Raw genomic sequence first — 14,935 nt, 5'->3', positions numbered from 1 at the left:
TTTTTTCTTTTTTCTTTTTTTTAAATCTTGAATTCAGGAAAATCCATGCATGACTTTTGGCTTGGAATGGTTTGGCTTTTGTGGACAGCATGAAGTGGCTTGAGATTAAAGCTTGATTTTTTTTTTTTTTTTAATTTTAATTCCTGGATCTGATACTGCCTCATCTTCATCACCACCACCACTCCTCTCCCTACCTCTCCCAATAAAAGTCTGTTTTAAGAGATTTCAATTATTTTATTCATTCAGCCACAGTGGTATTACTAGTGGTATTTCCCCTCTTCCACTTGAATATTTTAAGCCATTATTTTTATTTGGCATTGCTAATAAATTCCTTTTGGTCCCAAGTACCTCTGCCTGAGATAGAATGTGATACAGCATTTATATTGCTTTTGTGTAATAAGGTACCACATATCAGATGCTGCTTTGTCTACTGTTAGAAAATGTATAGAAATATTTGTTAGAAACAAATGAGTTGTCTGGAAGACTGTATATTTTAGAACCATGACTAAAAGTATCCTTGAGGTTACCCTGTTATTATCTTACTCAACTATTATCATAGTTGAACAATATATGGGGTTTTTATTGGGAGGGATTAAATGTTATGAGGTGAAGTTGAAATTATTTTAAAAGAAGACTATATCTAATTTGATAATTTTTGAAACAAAATTCAGAGGTTCTGTTGAATACTTTTTTGCCAGATTGTAAATTTGACATCAACTTTTTGCTTGTGAAACATGTATAATATGATAATCTTGTGCATGTAATGGGAGAATTCTAGAAATTATCTGGCATAGCATTTCTAGAAGCATGAGGAATGTATGTGCATTTGGTTTGGTTTTGTAGTGTTGGCAGAGGGCAAGTATTGGAAATGGAGTTTTACGTTTCTGATTTCTAAAATACAAAAGTTTGCATTTGTATTTTGATATTTTTTCATAAATATATTGATTTCATTTGCTTCCAGTTTAGGAAATTAAAACACAGTTTATGTAAATAGCCGTCGAATAGCTACTCAGAAGAATTTTCATCTTTTGCTTGCCCATCGTTGTCTAACTTACACTTGATCTGGAATGAGAATCATTGACTATGGGCTTAGTCTGCTGACTTGTTGCTTTCCCAGATCCCTAAATTTGAACCTTTTCAACTTTATGGTAAGGTAGGAAAATAACTTAAAACAGGGGCAGCTTTGCTTTGTTTAGATTGCTTCAGTGATATGTCATTACTTTCTTGCTTAGATAGAAGCACTGAAGCAGAATACAGTTAAAGATACTGCTTGTAACGTTGAGTCCTGCTGACAAAATGTCTTAGATCTTTTCCTAAAAGTGATTAACTGGCATTTTATAATTAAAAATGCTTTTCATCCTGAGATTTTTGGGGAAATACCCGTTTTTATGCTTAAAAAGAAAGCTCAGGGTTCTCTTTCTAAAATGTGTTTAATATTTCCTTCTTGGTAATAATGAAAATACAGCATGTATTACTTTTATTCCTTTATGAAATATAGTTACCATTTATGTGGATTGATGCTGATTTGGTTGTACAGTTTAGTTGTTTTTTGTTTGTTTTTAAGATTTTATTATTCATGAGAGACAACAGAGAGAGAGGCAGAGACACAGGCAGAAGGAGAAGCAGGCCCCATTGAAGGGAGCCTGATGTGGGACTTGATCCCTGGACTCCAGGATCAGGCCCTGGGCCAAAGGCAGGTGCTAAACCACTGAGCCACCCAGGAATCCCCAGTTTTTTACTTCAATTTTCTGTCAGCACTGGTAACACTGGTTAACATAACCTTTAGCCATTAACTACAGAATCAGAAATAATAGCATTTTAACCATGTAGCCTTTCTTTTTCTTCCTTCCTTCCTTCCTTCCTTCCTTCCTTCCTTCCTTCCTTCCTTTCTTTCTTCCTTTCTTTTCTTTCTTCCTTTCTTTCTTTTCTTTCTTCCTTTCTTTCCTTTCTTTCTTCCTTCCTTCCTTCCTTCCTTCCTTCCTTCCTTCCTTCCTTCCTTCCTTCCTTCCGAGAGACACAGAAAGAGAGGCAAAGACATAGGCAGAGGGAGAAGCAGGCTCCCTGCGGGGAACGCAGTGCAGGACTTGATCCCAGGACCCCGGGATCAGGACCTGAGTCAAAGGCAGACACTCAACCTCTGAGCCACCCAGGTGCCCCAGCCATGTCGCCTTTCTTAATGGAAGGTTTTTTCCTTCATGTTCGCATTGTGTTTGTTTGTTTTTAACCTTTTTTTTTTGGCATTTTAGATTAGTCTCATGATCAGATGGGAAACCATGTTTCAGTATGTTTTTCCAGACCATGCACACCTTATACGTTGCTGAACTTAATTTTCCTAAACTGTGAGCTGGGCAGCAGACTCAAGAAAACACATGGAAAGATTTTAATTTTCCCCCTGCAGGTCCTTTTGTATAGAAATGTGTACTCTGTGTCGCATGAGTAGAAAGGTTGCCATTGTCAGGTTGTGGTGCTGTTATTCCCCGCCCCCCCCCCCCCCCCCCCGGGGTCCATAGCTCGGTCTGGGGGCAAATTCTCCATACCTTTGGAGTGTTTCTACATGTCCAGCAGTGATTTTGGTGCACTTGGAATCCTGCCTTTCAAAAAGGAGGGCAGGATAAAGCAGGAGCCTGAGGCTTCACAGGTTTCTTGGAGAGCAGTTTTTTTGTTTGTTTGTTTTTGTCTTCGTTTATAACCCACGGCTTATCGGATCATTTAAAACAGGATCAGAGAAGCTCGTAAGATGATTTTTTCAAAGAGAAGCAAGTTGATTGTTTTTAAGAAAATAAAATTCTTTATACTCTAGGGAGAAAGGAGTCTGAGTTTCAGCCCTTTTAAAAGTTTTTGATTTTGTAAACCATTATATTTCTGTCATTTTTTAGTAGCAAGAATGCAGTCTCCTGTGTGCATGTTTGCTCCTGTGTCTCTGAAATGGAGAAGTTTGATGAGCTTTCAAAAGCATGTACATTTATTGGGACCTTTTTCCTTGGTGGTACATTTAGAAAACCTTCAATATTTAAAACATATTTAATTTCCAAGACCAGTTAATGCACAGAATGATAAATATTAGTTGTATTATTATGTTTTAAAAGCTGAATAATAGGATTTCTTTTGGCTATTAATACAGATACAGCCAAAAGAAGAGGACCAGAAACCATTAACTTCTTCGAATCCAGTGCTAGAACTTGAACTGGCAGAGGAAAAGTTACCCATGACTCTTTCCAGGCAAGAGGTAAGTTTGTCTATGAGCATTTTATGAAAAAACCATCTCAAGAGCATTTATCTCCAGTTCTTTCCAATAAGTTTTATGTCATTATTGCCTCTATAATATGTCTGGTTGAACTGAAATATTGAGCAGCTAGCCAGTTTTCTTCATGAGGTTCTGAATTAATCTCTGCTTTTCTTGATACCCTTAAACTTTTAAAAGAATATATTTTTCCAAAAAAAAAATATATATATATATGTATATATTTTTCTAGGGATGCCTGGGTAGCTCAGCAATGGAGTGTCTGCCTTTGGCCTACACCGTGATCCCCGCGTCCGGGAATGAGTCCTGCGTTAGGCTCTCAACAGGGAGCCTGCTTCTCCCTTGGCCTGTGGTCTCTGCCTCTCTCTGTGTTGTCCCTCATGAATAAGTAAAATCTTTTAAAAATTTGTGTGTGTGTATATATATATATATATATATATACACACACACACACACACACACACACATTTCTAAACCTTAAAAAGTAAACACATTGTTCTAAAATATATATTTGAAGAAATCATACTTATTTTTCAAAATTATTTTAAATATACATTTTGTAACTTTTAATATCTCTTTCTAGGTCAAAACAGAGATCTGTATAATTTTTATGACTATGTAATTTCCTGTAATATTTTAAAAACCAGAGAGTAGTGATCGTTTTGATTGCCTCAGCATTTCCCTAATATAAATAAATCGTAGATAAGATAAACATCTTTATACAGATGTCATTGCGTGCATACTAATGTATGATTGTTCCTTTTGGACAAGTTGCGGGAACCATGATTCTGGAGTCTGGTGACTAAAGACTGTACATTGCTGTGGCTTGGGATACATATCATCACAGAGCTCTGTAGACCTATTGTACCAGTTTGTACTACAGTGCTTGTCTATACTCTGGTCAGTATCAACTGTAACTTTTCTTAAAAAGCCAAAACAAAAATTTATTTTTTATTTATTATTTTTTTTTAACTTTATTTATTTATGATAGAGAGAGAGAGAGAGAGAGGCAGAGACACAGGCAGAGGGAGAAGCAGGCTCTATGCACCGGGAGCCCGATGTGGGATTCGATCCCAGGTCTCCAGGATTGCGCCCTGGGCCAAAGACAGGTGCTAAACCGCTGCGCCACCCAGGGATCCCCAAAACAAAAATTTAAAGATACTCATGTGACGTAGAGAATGCAAACTATACAGAGGGTCACAAAACAAAAATGAACTTTGAACAAAAGGAAAGGGAGGAAAGGACAGAGGACTCTTAAGTGCTGTCCTGTGAAAATTAGAGGAAGGAATCTAAAATACCTAGCTTGAAGAATATTAGACCTAAAAAAAAAAAAAATCCATTGACAATAGCTGTAATCTTGAACAAGAATTTCGTATTCTTGAGGTTTCATAAAGTAGAAGATAAATTGGTAGAATTTGGAGGGACGGAGTTTTTAGTTTATTCTGAGAAGTAAAACCTATCTGCCCCAAAATGGGATGGGTTGCATGAAGAGATGTGGTCCCTGTCATTTGTTAGTTGGGCACCTGGTAGAGGTGTTTTGAGGTCATTTCAACATTGATGGGCCTTAGCACTGGATGGCCTCTTAAGTTGCTTTTGAATACTTTGGGTAACTCAGTAGGAGTTCTACCAGTGGTTTCTGTGCTACTGTGTATGTTTCCAGAAAAAGTTCTTGTACTTACAAAAAATTTTTTTGAATCAACTTGATTTTTTGCTGTTACAATTTTTTCTTTTTATGAAATGGATACATGTATAGGAAGAATGTACAAAACATGCATGTGCAATATAATGGATGATTATTTAAAAACACCCATATAACCAATACCCAAGTCAAGAAACGGTATTATCAGCCCCTCAGAAGCCTGACATGTGCCCTGTCCTGATCACTTCTCTTCTGATGGATGTTTGGTTTTAATGTAGTATTGCAGTGCTGACTCTAGGCTATGGTTAGTGAGTTATCAGCTGACTCCAGACTTTATTTTCCTTCTGTATATAAAAGTTTTCCCTCCCTTCCATCTTAATGTTTCTCTTAGGTATTCTGTTATTCAGATGGAGCCTTTGCTGAAACAGCCAAAGAACCTGGACATGTTAGGGTTTTTTAAGGTGTGACAGTAACTCACTATATCCATTTTTGGAAAATTAAAAAACTGACTTTTTCTATCTACATTTCAAAATAAGTATTTAGTCACCTAAAAGAGGAGTTACTATTACTAAAAACAGGAGTTACTGTTATTTCTTCTTACAGGTTATCAGAAGATTGAGAGAAAGAGGAGAACCCATCAGACTATTTGGAGAAACTGATTATGATGCTTTTCAACGTTTAAGAAAAATCGAGATCCTCACACCAGAAGTTAACAAGGTAAGAAGTCAGGACAAAACTTGAGAAATACCACTGTACCCATAAACTAGAAGAGTATGGAGTTGGAGTAATTGCATTATTATAGGCAAAGATGGAAGAATAAAGTTTGCCAGATTACCACTGCTGAATGTAAGTTTTCTTTAATTTTTTTTAGAAGGCACCTATTTTGGGGCACTTGGGTGGCTCAGTCAGTTAAGGGTCTGCCTTTGGCTCAGGTCATGATCCTGGGATTGAGCCCTGCATGGGCTCCCTGCTCCACAGGGAATCTGCTTCTCCCTCCCCCTGCTCTTGTGCTCTCTGTTTCACCCTTCCCCCACCCCCTCTCCCTCCCTGCCTCTCAAATAAATAAATAACGTCTTAAAAAATAATAATAAAAAGCGCCTATGTTAAGCATACATATAGTTCAGTGCATTTTGACAAATCCACTGAGTATGTAACCACCACCCTTGGGAAGATAAAGAATGTTTTCATCACACAAGGTGCCCAGTGCCCCTTCTTAGCTAGTCCTTTTCCTTTTGAATGCCTGTGCAAACACATTTCAAAATTCTTATCACTGTAGATTAATTTTGCTTGTTCTGCATTTCATATAGATGGAGTCATGAGAGTCTGTCTGGCTTCTTCTGCTGAGCTTATTTTCAAAATGCATTGTTTCTGCAGAAATCAGTAGTTCCTTTTTGCTGCTGCTGATAGTTGAATATACTACCATTTGTTTTCAACTTTGGGCTGTTATGAATAACACTGCTATGAACATTTGTAATGTGTTCTATCTCTTGGTAAAAACCTAGAAATAGAATTGCTGAATAGTAAGAGTAAATGTATGCTTTAGTTTTTAAGAAATGTTGAATATTTCCAAATGTTATCAGCATTTGTTATTTTAAGTCTTTTAAATTGTAACCATTCTTTTGTATGTGTAGTAGTACTTCATTGTGGTTCTCTTTACAGCTCTCTGTTCACTAAAGGTAATGAGCATCTTTTCATAGACTTTATTGCCCATATATTTCTCTGGGCAGTGTGTGTTAAAATCTTTTGTTCATGTTTTAATTGGGTTGTTTGCCCTTTTACTTTTGAACTGTAGGAGTTCTTTCTACATTCTGAATCCTTTGTCAGATATATGGCTATATGTTTGTGATGATTTTCTTTTTTTTTTTTTTTTTTTTAAATTTTTTTTTTTTATTTATGATAGTCACAGAGAGAGAGAGAGAGAGGCAGAGACACAGGCAGAGGGAGAAGCAGGCTCCATGCACCGGGAGCCCGATGTGGGATTCGATCCCGGGTCTCCAGGATCGCGCCCTGGGCCAAAGACAGGCGCCAAACCGCTGCGCCACCCAGGGATCCCTCTTTTTTTTTTTTTTTTTTTTTTTTTAATTTTGTGACGATTTTCTGATAGTCTTTGGCTTACCTGTTCTTTTCATGGTGTCTTCTGGTTGGGCAGACATTTTAAATTTTGATGAAGTCCATTTCTTTTTTATGGTTATTGCTTTTGGTGTTTTTTTGTAAGAATTATTTCCCTATCCTAAGGTTTTGAAGAGATACTTTATTTTCTCTAAAAGCTTAAGAGTTCTAGTTTTTTAGGACTCTGATCCGGTCTTACATAGCTCAGCAGATGGTCTGGCTTGGTGAATATTCCATGGGCTCCTGAAAGGAAAGTCATTTTATATGTTGGGTAAATGTCAGCCATGGTAGTGTTCAGATCTTCTGTGGGCTTAGTAAGAGGCCTGAGAGACAGGTGTGGTGATCTATGGCTATGTAACAAACCACCCCAAAACTGAGTAGCTTCACACAATTTATAAAATATTTTTTGGTCCTCAGAGTTTGTAACAAACCACCCTGAAACTTAGTAACTTAAGATAATTTATTATCTGTTACGGTTCTGTAGTTTGGGGGTAAACTGGGAAGTTTTTTTGCTTGGAGTCTTGCATGTGATTGCAGTTAGATGTGGACTGTGGCCAAGGTCCACTGAAGCCTCCCTTGGACTGGCCTTCCAACTGCATAGTACCTTAGTGGTTTATCAATGTGACAGTGTATGTCAGAATCTCCTTTTTATTTTTTACTTATTTATTTTAAAAATTTCCTTCCTTTTTAAAGCTGAAAAATACTCTCTTGTATATATGGATCACATTTTGTTGATCTATTTAGCTTCGATGGACATTTGAGTTGTTTCTGCCTTTCAGCTATTGTGAATAATGCTGCTTTGAACACAGGTTTATAAATACTTGTTGGAGTCCCTGCTTTCACTTCTTTGATGTATACCCACATGTAGAATTGGTGGATCATATAGTCATTCTCTGTTTAACTTTTTCTTTTAAGCAGAAATGAATTTCAAAAATGTTCTTCCATTGTAATGTTTACAGCAATTTTTAAAAATTTTTTCAGTCCTGTTTAAAACCATAACTTAAATTCTTAGTGGTTTTTTTTTTTTTTTTTTCTTAGTGGTTTTTGTAATGCTTCATTGTATCAACATTTACTTCTTTTCTATATCATAGTTCCTTTTTTAATCAAGAGATAGTAATAAAATACTAATGTGAGCTGTTAATATGTGATTCAGTGTTTCTACTAGTCATGTTTTATTCCTTGAAAAATTTTCTAGCTATTAATTTATTACAACCTGCTGCATTTTAATCTTGCTCAAGCTTGTCCCAGATAACAGAGTTTATTTGTAAATTTTTTAAAAATTGAGGTGTAATTGACATACTGCGTTAGTGATTTGATATTTGTGTATATTGTGAAATGCTTACCACAATAAGTGTAGTTAATATCTGTCACTCTACATGGTTACAATTTTTTTTCTTGTGATCTTACTTTAAGATCTATCCTTAGCAACTTTTAAGTAGGCCATACAGTATTAATTGTAGTCACCATGCTGTGTATCCCTGTGACTTCCTGTGACTTATTTTATAATTGGAACAGACTATTTTAAAACTTAAGTGTGAATGCATTCTAAGCTCTACATATTTACTACTTTTGCACATCTTATGTTTTTGATGTCACATTTTACATATTTTTCTTGTGCATCCTTTAATTACTGTAATCATAGTTATTTTTACTACATTTGTCTTTCTAAGTGATTAATCTACTACCTTTACTATATATTTACCTATTCCAGTGAGATTTATACTTTCATATGTTGTTACTAATTAGCACCCTTTTCAGCTTAAAGGTCCATTAACATTCTTTGTAAGGCTGGTTTAGTGGTAATGAAGTCGCTTAGTTTTGCTTGTCTGAGACTCTTTTATCTCTCCTCCAGTTCTGAATGATGACTTTGTGACGTAGAGTATTCTTGGCTGGAAGATTTTTCTTGCAGCACTTTGAATATACTATGCACTACCCTCTTTTATCCTGCAAGATTTCTGCTGAAAAATCTGCTGATAGTCTTATGGGAGTGCCGTTGTACACAAGTGGCTTCTATTTTGTTATTTTTAATATTCTCTCCTTGTCTTTACCTTTTGATATTTTAATTAGAATGTGTCTTGATGTGGGCACATGTAACTTTTTGAGGTGATTGCCATACATTTTCACAGCAACTACACTGTTTTGTATTTCTAGCACTGAAGGAGTCCATTTCTCCATATCCTGGCTAGCACTGCTTATTTTGATCGTAGCCATCCTTGATGGGTTTGAAGTGGTCTCTTCGTGCATGCTTGTGTGTGTGTGTGTGTGTGTGTGTGTGTGTTTTAAGATTTTCTTCATTTGAGAGGGAGAAGGAGGAGCAGGGGGGAGGGACAGAAGGAGGAGAAGCAGACCCCCTGCTGAACAGAGAGCTCAGTGATGCAGGGCCCAATCTCAGGACCCCAGGCTCATGACCTGAGCCACCCAGGTGCCCCCTTATTGTGGTTTTGATTTGCATTTCCCTAGTAACTAGTGATGTTAAGCATCTTTTCATTTGCTTATTGGCCTTTTACACATGGTCCTCTATTCAAGACCTTTGCCCATTTTTAGTGAAGTTTGTTGTTATAACAGTTCTTTATATATTCTATATATCAGTCGTTATCATCTTAGTGACTTTTAAGTATTTTTCCCATTCCACAGGTTATCTTTTCACTCTTGGGTAGTATCTTTGCAGAAAAGTTCTTAATTTTGACGAACCCCAACTTATCTATTTTTTGTTTTGTTTTGGGTTTTTTTTTTTTTTTTTTTTTGCCTGTGCCTTGGTGTTGTGTCCAAGAAATGATGGCCAGATCCAGTATCATGAAGCTTTTCCCATGTGTAGTCTTCTGAGGGTTTTATTGTTTTAGCTCTTAAATGTACATCTTTGAACCTTTTTCAGATAGTTTTGTACATGATGTAAAGTATGGGTACAGCTTTAAGGCTGCTTCTCTTATCAAATGGTCAGAAACTGGATTTGAATAGAAAGTGGAATTTGCTGGTTTATTAGAAATCTAGTGAAAGCCTAGGATGTAGATGAGACACCAGTTTCTTACTATTGACTTTGCTGAATGTTAAAGGAATTCAGAGTAGTTGTGGTGAGGTTAGACATTTTAAGTAAACTGGGAAAATGAGTTGAGGGCTCTGGTGGATCCCTGGTCACTTGCACTAGACCGAATTAGAAAATTCCAGCATTTAGGAATATTCTCATTTGGATCACACACATGCTTTGGTTTTCTGAACAGAGTAGCTATTGTGTATACATTCTTTTAAATCTATTCGTTATAATTTTGACTGGACAGTGATGATAGCTGCATAATAAATTGAAATCTTACTGGAGTCTCTAGTTTTTCTAAGCACTTAATTCCTTTATAGAAGAAAAAAAATGAATTGTACTTATTAGTAGTGAAAAATCTTAAGGGGAACATCAGTGAAATTTCATAGTAGTTGTATTTTTTCTCCTTTCTCAGGGGTTGAGGAATGATCTGAAAGCAGCTCTGGATAAGATTGACCAGCAGTACCTCAATGAGCTTGTGGGGGGTCAGGAACCCGGAGAGGAAGACACACAGAATGATTTGAAAGTTCATGAAGAAAACACCACAATCGAAGAGTTAGAGGTAATCTCTATACCCACCTGATCTCTTTACCCCATCACATCTTTCATTCCCTGGGGCAGATGCTTGAGTTCACCAGATGGTTCCGTTTAGAGCACACTACTGTGATCTGTGGGCATTACCAAGGCCTTTTTTTTAATTTCATGTTTTTACTTATTCACTCCCTTTTCCCTCATTCTTCACTCATACTACCTTCCATCCTTCCCTCAAAAGTAATTATTCTGGTATGTTTGTGCGTCCTTTTATTTGTTGGTGGTCTTGTAAAACCAGTAGTATTTTGTATGCTTGTGTTGTTAATAGACATAAATGATATTATGAAATTCTTCTTTCTTTTGTTTTTTTAATTTTATGTTTCTTTTTTCTGCTTGGCACTGTATCTAAGATTCATCCTTGATGCTTTTTGTATATCTGAACCTGCGGTCTTAACTGGTACATAGTAGCATTTCATACTTTGTGGCATGCACTGCCTTTTACTCTCTATTCCCTTGTAGTGAGAGCTGGGCTGCTCCCAGCTCCTTATTGCCACGCACAACTTCGTTATGAACAATCTTGTACATAACCCCTGCGGACTCAGAAGCCGGATGGCTGATTTTTTTTTTTTTTTTTTTTTTAAATTTTTTTTTTAATTTTTATTTATTTATGATAGTCACAGAGAGATAGAGAGAGGCAGAGACACAGGCAGAGGGAGAAGCAGGCTCCATGCACCGGGAGCCCGACGTGGGATTCGATCCCGGGTCTCCAGGATCGCGCCCTGGGCCATTTATATGTATGTGACTTGTCCAAGTACTCTTATGTTGCTCTCTAGACTGGCTGTACTAGTCTACATCCCTGTCAGCCGTGCATGTGTGCCTTTTATTCCCACATCACTGCCAACAGTTGGCAGTATCTTGCTTTCTCATTTTTGCCAGTGTGTTGAACATGGAGTGATACATGTAATCATAATTAAAAAACAGTGTTGTACTGTCTAAATATCTACCTCAAGCACAAATTAATGGCTTAGTTGAAAGCTTCTTCTTCTTAAGAAAACCTAAACTGTTATTTTTCTGTTTCTTTTCATTCCTGGCTGCACTGTCCATGAGATCACAGTTGTTTTAATTGTGCTCCTCCTCCCACCCCACCAGCACCTATATCTGGACCCTAAATTTGACAAAAATAGTGTGAGCAACCACTTCGGGGCTTTTATTTTTCCTTTTTTTTTTTTTTTTTTTTTTTAAGGATTTTATTTACTTATTCATGAAAGATACAGAGAGAGTCAGAGACAGGAGAAGCAGGCTCCATGCAAGGAGCCCGATAAGGGACTCGATCCTGTAACCCCAGGATCATGCTCTGAGTCGAAGGCAGATGCTCAACTGCTGAGCCACCCAGGCATCCCATGGGCTTTCGTTTTTCTTAAATAGCCTTATTGAGATACTCACTTATTTGACAACTTACCCATTTAAAATATACAATTCACTGGTTTTTAGTATATTTGCAGGTTGATGCCCATCATCATGACCTAATTCTAGGACAGTTTTTTTCTCTTGAAAATAAATCTATCCATTAGTTCCCTAAGCCTCTTTTTTTTGTCTTTTGATTCATAGAAGATAATTTCTCTAAATCTTAATGACCAATTGGTGTTTTCTTATTTTTTCTAACTTATTTGGAAATTCTTTCAGGTTTTTTAAAAACAGAAACTAGTATATGTAATAAATATTCGTGTTCAGAATGGTGTTGAGAATATCTATTCAGCTGTTGCTCTTTACTAATGAATGGAAGCATTGTTTTTCTGCAGGCATTGGGTGAGTCTTTAGGAAAAGGCGATGATCATAAAGACATGGACATCATTACGAAGTTCCTTAAGGTATGTGATCTCAGAGTGGGAAAGGAGGAAGACATTTGAGTTGGTTCAAAACTGGTCTTTAATTTTTGGATGATGTAAGGATTAAGGACAGGACAGGGAATCCCTCAATAAGCATGCTTTGTGCATACACATGGTTCATGGTATTGCTGTGCACTGGTATATAGAGGTTACTCAAAGGAAACATATATTTACTTCACTGTAGCACTTTAAAACTGACTTGTTAATGTAAACACACAGAGAAGAATCACAACAGTGGAATGAACAAAGAGTGTGGGGAGTTGAAAAATTTTTTTAAAAAACCCTCCAGGAGGGAGTGCAGTGAGAGGAGAGTGTTCCAGAAGCTTTTATGAATGGTGATGACAGCGAGGAGAGGAAGGAGGTAGGGAGACCTTGGCAGTGGCAAAATGCAAACACATCAGCAACCTTTCAGAGACTGTTCATTTTCAGTTCTACAGATAGCTGCAGGTTCCTGCTCTGGTGAGCTCAGTCCATCTTTCTCAGCATTTCTTGCTTTACTTGGTTAGGGAGAGTGTGTGCAAATGCCAGATTCATTTTAGCATTTACTCACAAACCATATGTGTTCAGGCCAAGAGATTTAAATTTAAGAAGTGCTTTCTACTTATTAACAGTTTGAATACAGCATATTAGTCATCAGGATCCTCAGTCTCTTGAGGATATGGCATGGAATTAGATGGGCTTAGGAACTAATGTGAACTAGAATTTCCTCTCGGAGTGACAGCCCGTCCTTTATAGAGGCTACTTGTAGGTAATGCCACTAGGGGGGTATATGCTCTGCCAACTTCCCTGTTTACCTACTGATAGAATCCGTGCTCTTGATGCCTTTAAACCCTAGGGGCACCAGGGTAGTTTTCCAGGGCAGGGTGGAGGGGTTATAGTTTCTTTTTCTTTCTTTTTTTTTTTTTTTTAAGATTTTATTTATTTATTCATGATCGAGAGAGAGAGAGAGAGAGAGAGAGAGAGAGAGAGCAGAGACACAGGCAGAGGGAGAAGCAGGCTCCATGCACCGGGAGCCCAACGTGGGACTCGATCCCGGGTCTCCAGGATCGCACCCTGGGCCAAAGGCAGGCACCAAAACGCTGCGCCACCCAGGGATCCCTATAGTTTATTTCTGTTCTTTGTTTTCCTTCTTTCTCCTTTAGTCTGGTGCTTTAATGGGAGTATTTAATTGAATTATCATCTCTACTACAAAAATTGAAAGTCCAAATAGAGGCATACCCCATTTTATAGTGCTTGGTTTTACTGTGCTTTGCAAATAATGAAGTTTTCTTTGGTGTTTTTTTGTTGTTGTTTTGGGTTTTTTGTTTTGTTGTTGTTGTTGTTTTTCAAATTAATGGTTTGTGGCCATCATCTGTTGAACAGGTGTATCGGCACTTTTTTCAATAGCATTTGTTCACTTTGTGTCTGTCTGTTAAGTTTTCGTGATTCTTGCAATATTTCAAACCTTTTCATTATTACTGTGTTTGTGGTGGTGAATTGTGATCAGTGATTAGGACATGAAAACTCAGATGATGATGAACATGTTTTAGCAATCAAGTATTTTTTTAAGGGGAGGGAAGGGGAAGAGGGAGAGGAGGAGAGAGAATCTCAAGCAGGGGTTCCATGCCCAGCGTAGAGCTTGACACAGGGGCCTTCTCTCGTGACCTCTGACCCTGAGGTCGTGACCTCAGCTGAAATCCAGAGTCAGATGCTTAACTGACTGAGCTACCCGGGCATGTGTTCCAACATTAAAGTATTTTTCAGTTAAGGTACATACATTGGTTTTTTGTTGTTTTTTGTTGCTGTTTTTTGGTTTTAGACATAAAGCTATCATATACTTAATAGTTTATAGTATAAACATAACTTTAAATGCATTAGTAAACTAGAAAATTCATTTGATTCACTTTATTGTGATACTTCATTAACACAGTGGTCTAGAACCAATCCTGTGGTATCTATGGGGTATGCCCCCTCTGTATTATAACAACACATATGGTATTACAGTGAATAAATCTAGGTGGGTTGAATTTTAGTAGAAATACGAGTAAAAGTTTATTTCTGTTGAAAAATTACCTTTGGAATTTGATAGTCTTTGTTAGGGGGAAATTGATTATCTTTGAGCTAGGAATATGTGTATATTCTACATATCTATGTAGAATAGGGAAGTTTGTGACTTGCCAAAGGCACTAAAAAACATACATGACAAAATAAGCAGAAATAGTTCATTAATTAAATATTGATATTTTAATTAGAAAAAATTTATTCTGAAGATGATAATATATTGTTCAGTATGTTAGAGAACTTTTAAACTTTTTGAACCACTGGGGGGCACTGTCGTCTAAATTTACCCATTCTTTCAACAGTTTCTCCTGGGTGTTTGGGCTAAAGAGTTGAATGCCAGAGAAGATTATGTGAAGCGCAGTGTACAGGGCAAACTGAACAGTGCTACGCAAAAACAGACTGAATCCTATCTCAGACCTCTTTTCAGAAAGCTACGGAAAAGGGTAAGTTTCCTTGAAAAATGC

At 37.1% G+C, this 14,935-nt stretch overlaps 1 protein-coding gene across 6 annotated transcripts in view; it reads left to right on the top strand.

Annotated features, from left to right (window-relative positions):
- The window catches only part of PRPF18 (pre-mRNA processing factor 18), an 83,367-nt gene that overhangs the window by 49,334 nt on the left and 19,098 nt on the right, over nucleotides 1–14,935 (top strand). For all 6 annotated transcript variants that reach the window (XM_072749496.1, XM_026016333.2, XM_026016324.2 and 3 more), the window contains 5 exons: nucleotides 3,122–3,226; nucleotides 5,484–5,597; nucleotides 10,430–10,576; nucleotides 12,345–12,413; nucleotides 14,774–14,914. In XM_072749496.1, coding sequence (XP_072605597.1) covers nucleotides 3,206–3,226; nucleotides 5,484–5,597; nucleotides 10,430–10,576; nucleotides 12,345–12,413; nucleotides 14,774–14,914 — 492 coding nt within the window. In that variant the 5' untranslated portion in view covers nucleotides 3,122–3,205. The remainder of the gene's footprint in view (nucleotides 1–3,121; nucleotides 3,227–5,483; nucleotides 5,598–10,429; nucleotides 10,577–12,344; nucleotides 12,414–14,773; nucleotides 14,915–14,935) is intronic.

Source organism: Vulpes vulpes, chromosome 2 (genome assembly GCF_048418805.1).
Source record: "Vulpes vulpes isolate BD-2025 chromosome 2, VulVul3, whole genome shotgun sequence".
NCBI classification, from domain to species: domain Eukaryota; kingdom Metazoa; phylum Chordata; class Mammalia; order Carnivora; family Canidae; genus Vulpes; species Vulpes vulpes.
This window is presented reverse-complemented; position numbering and strand designations above follow the sequence as displayed.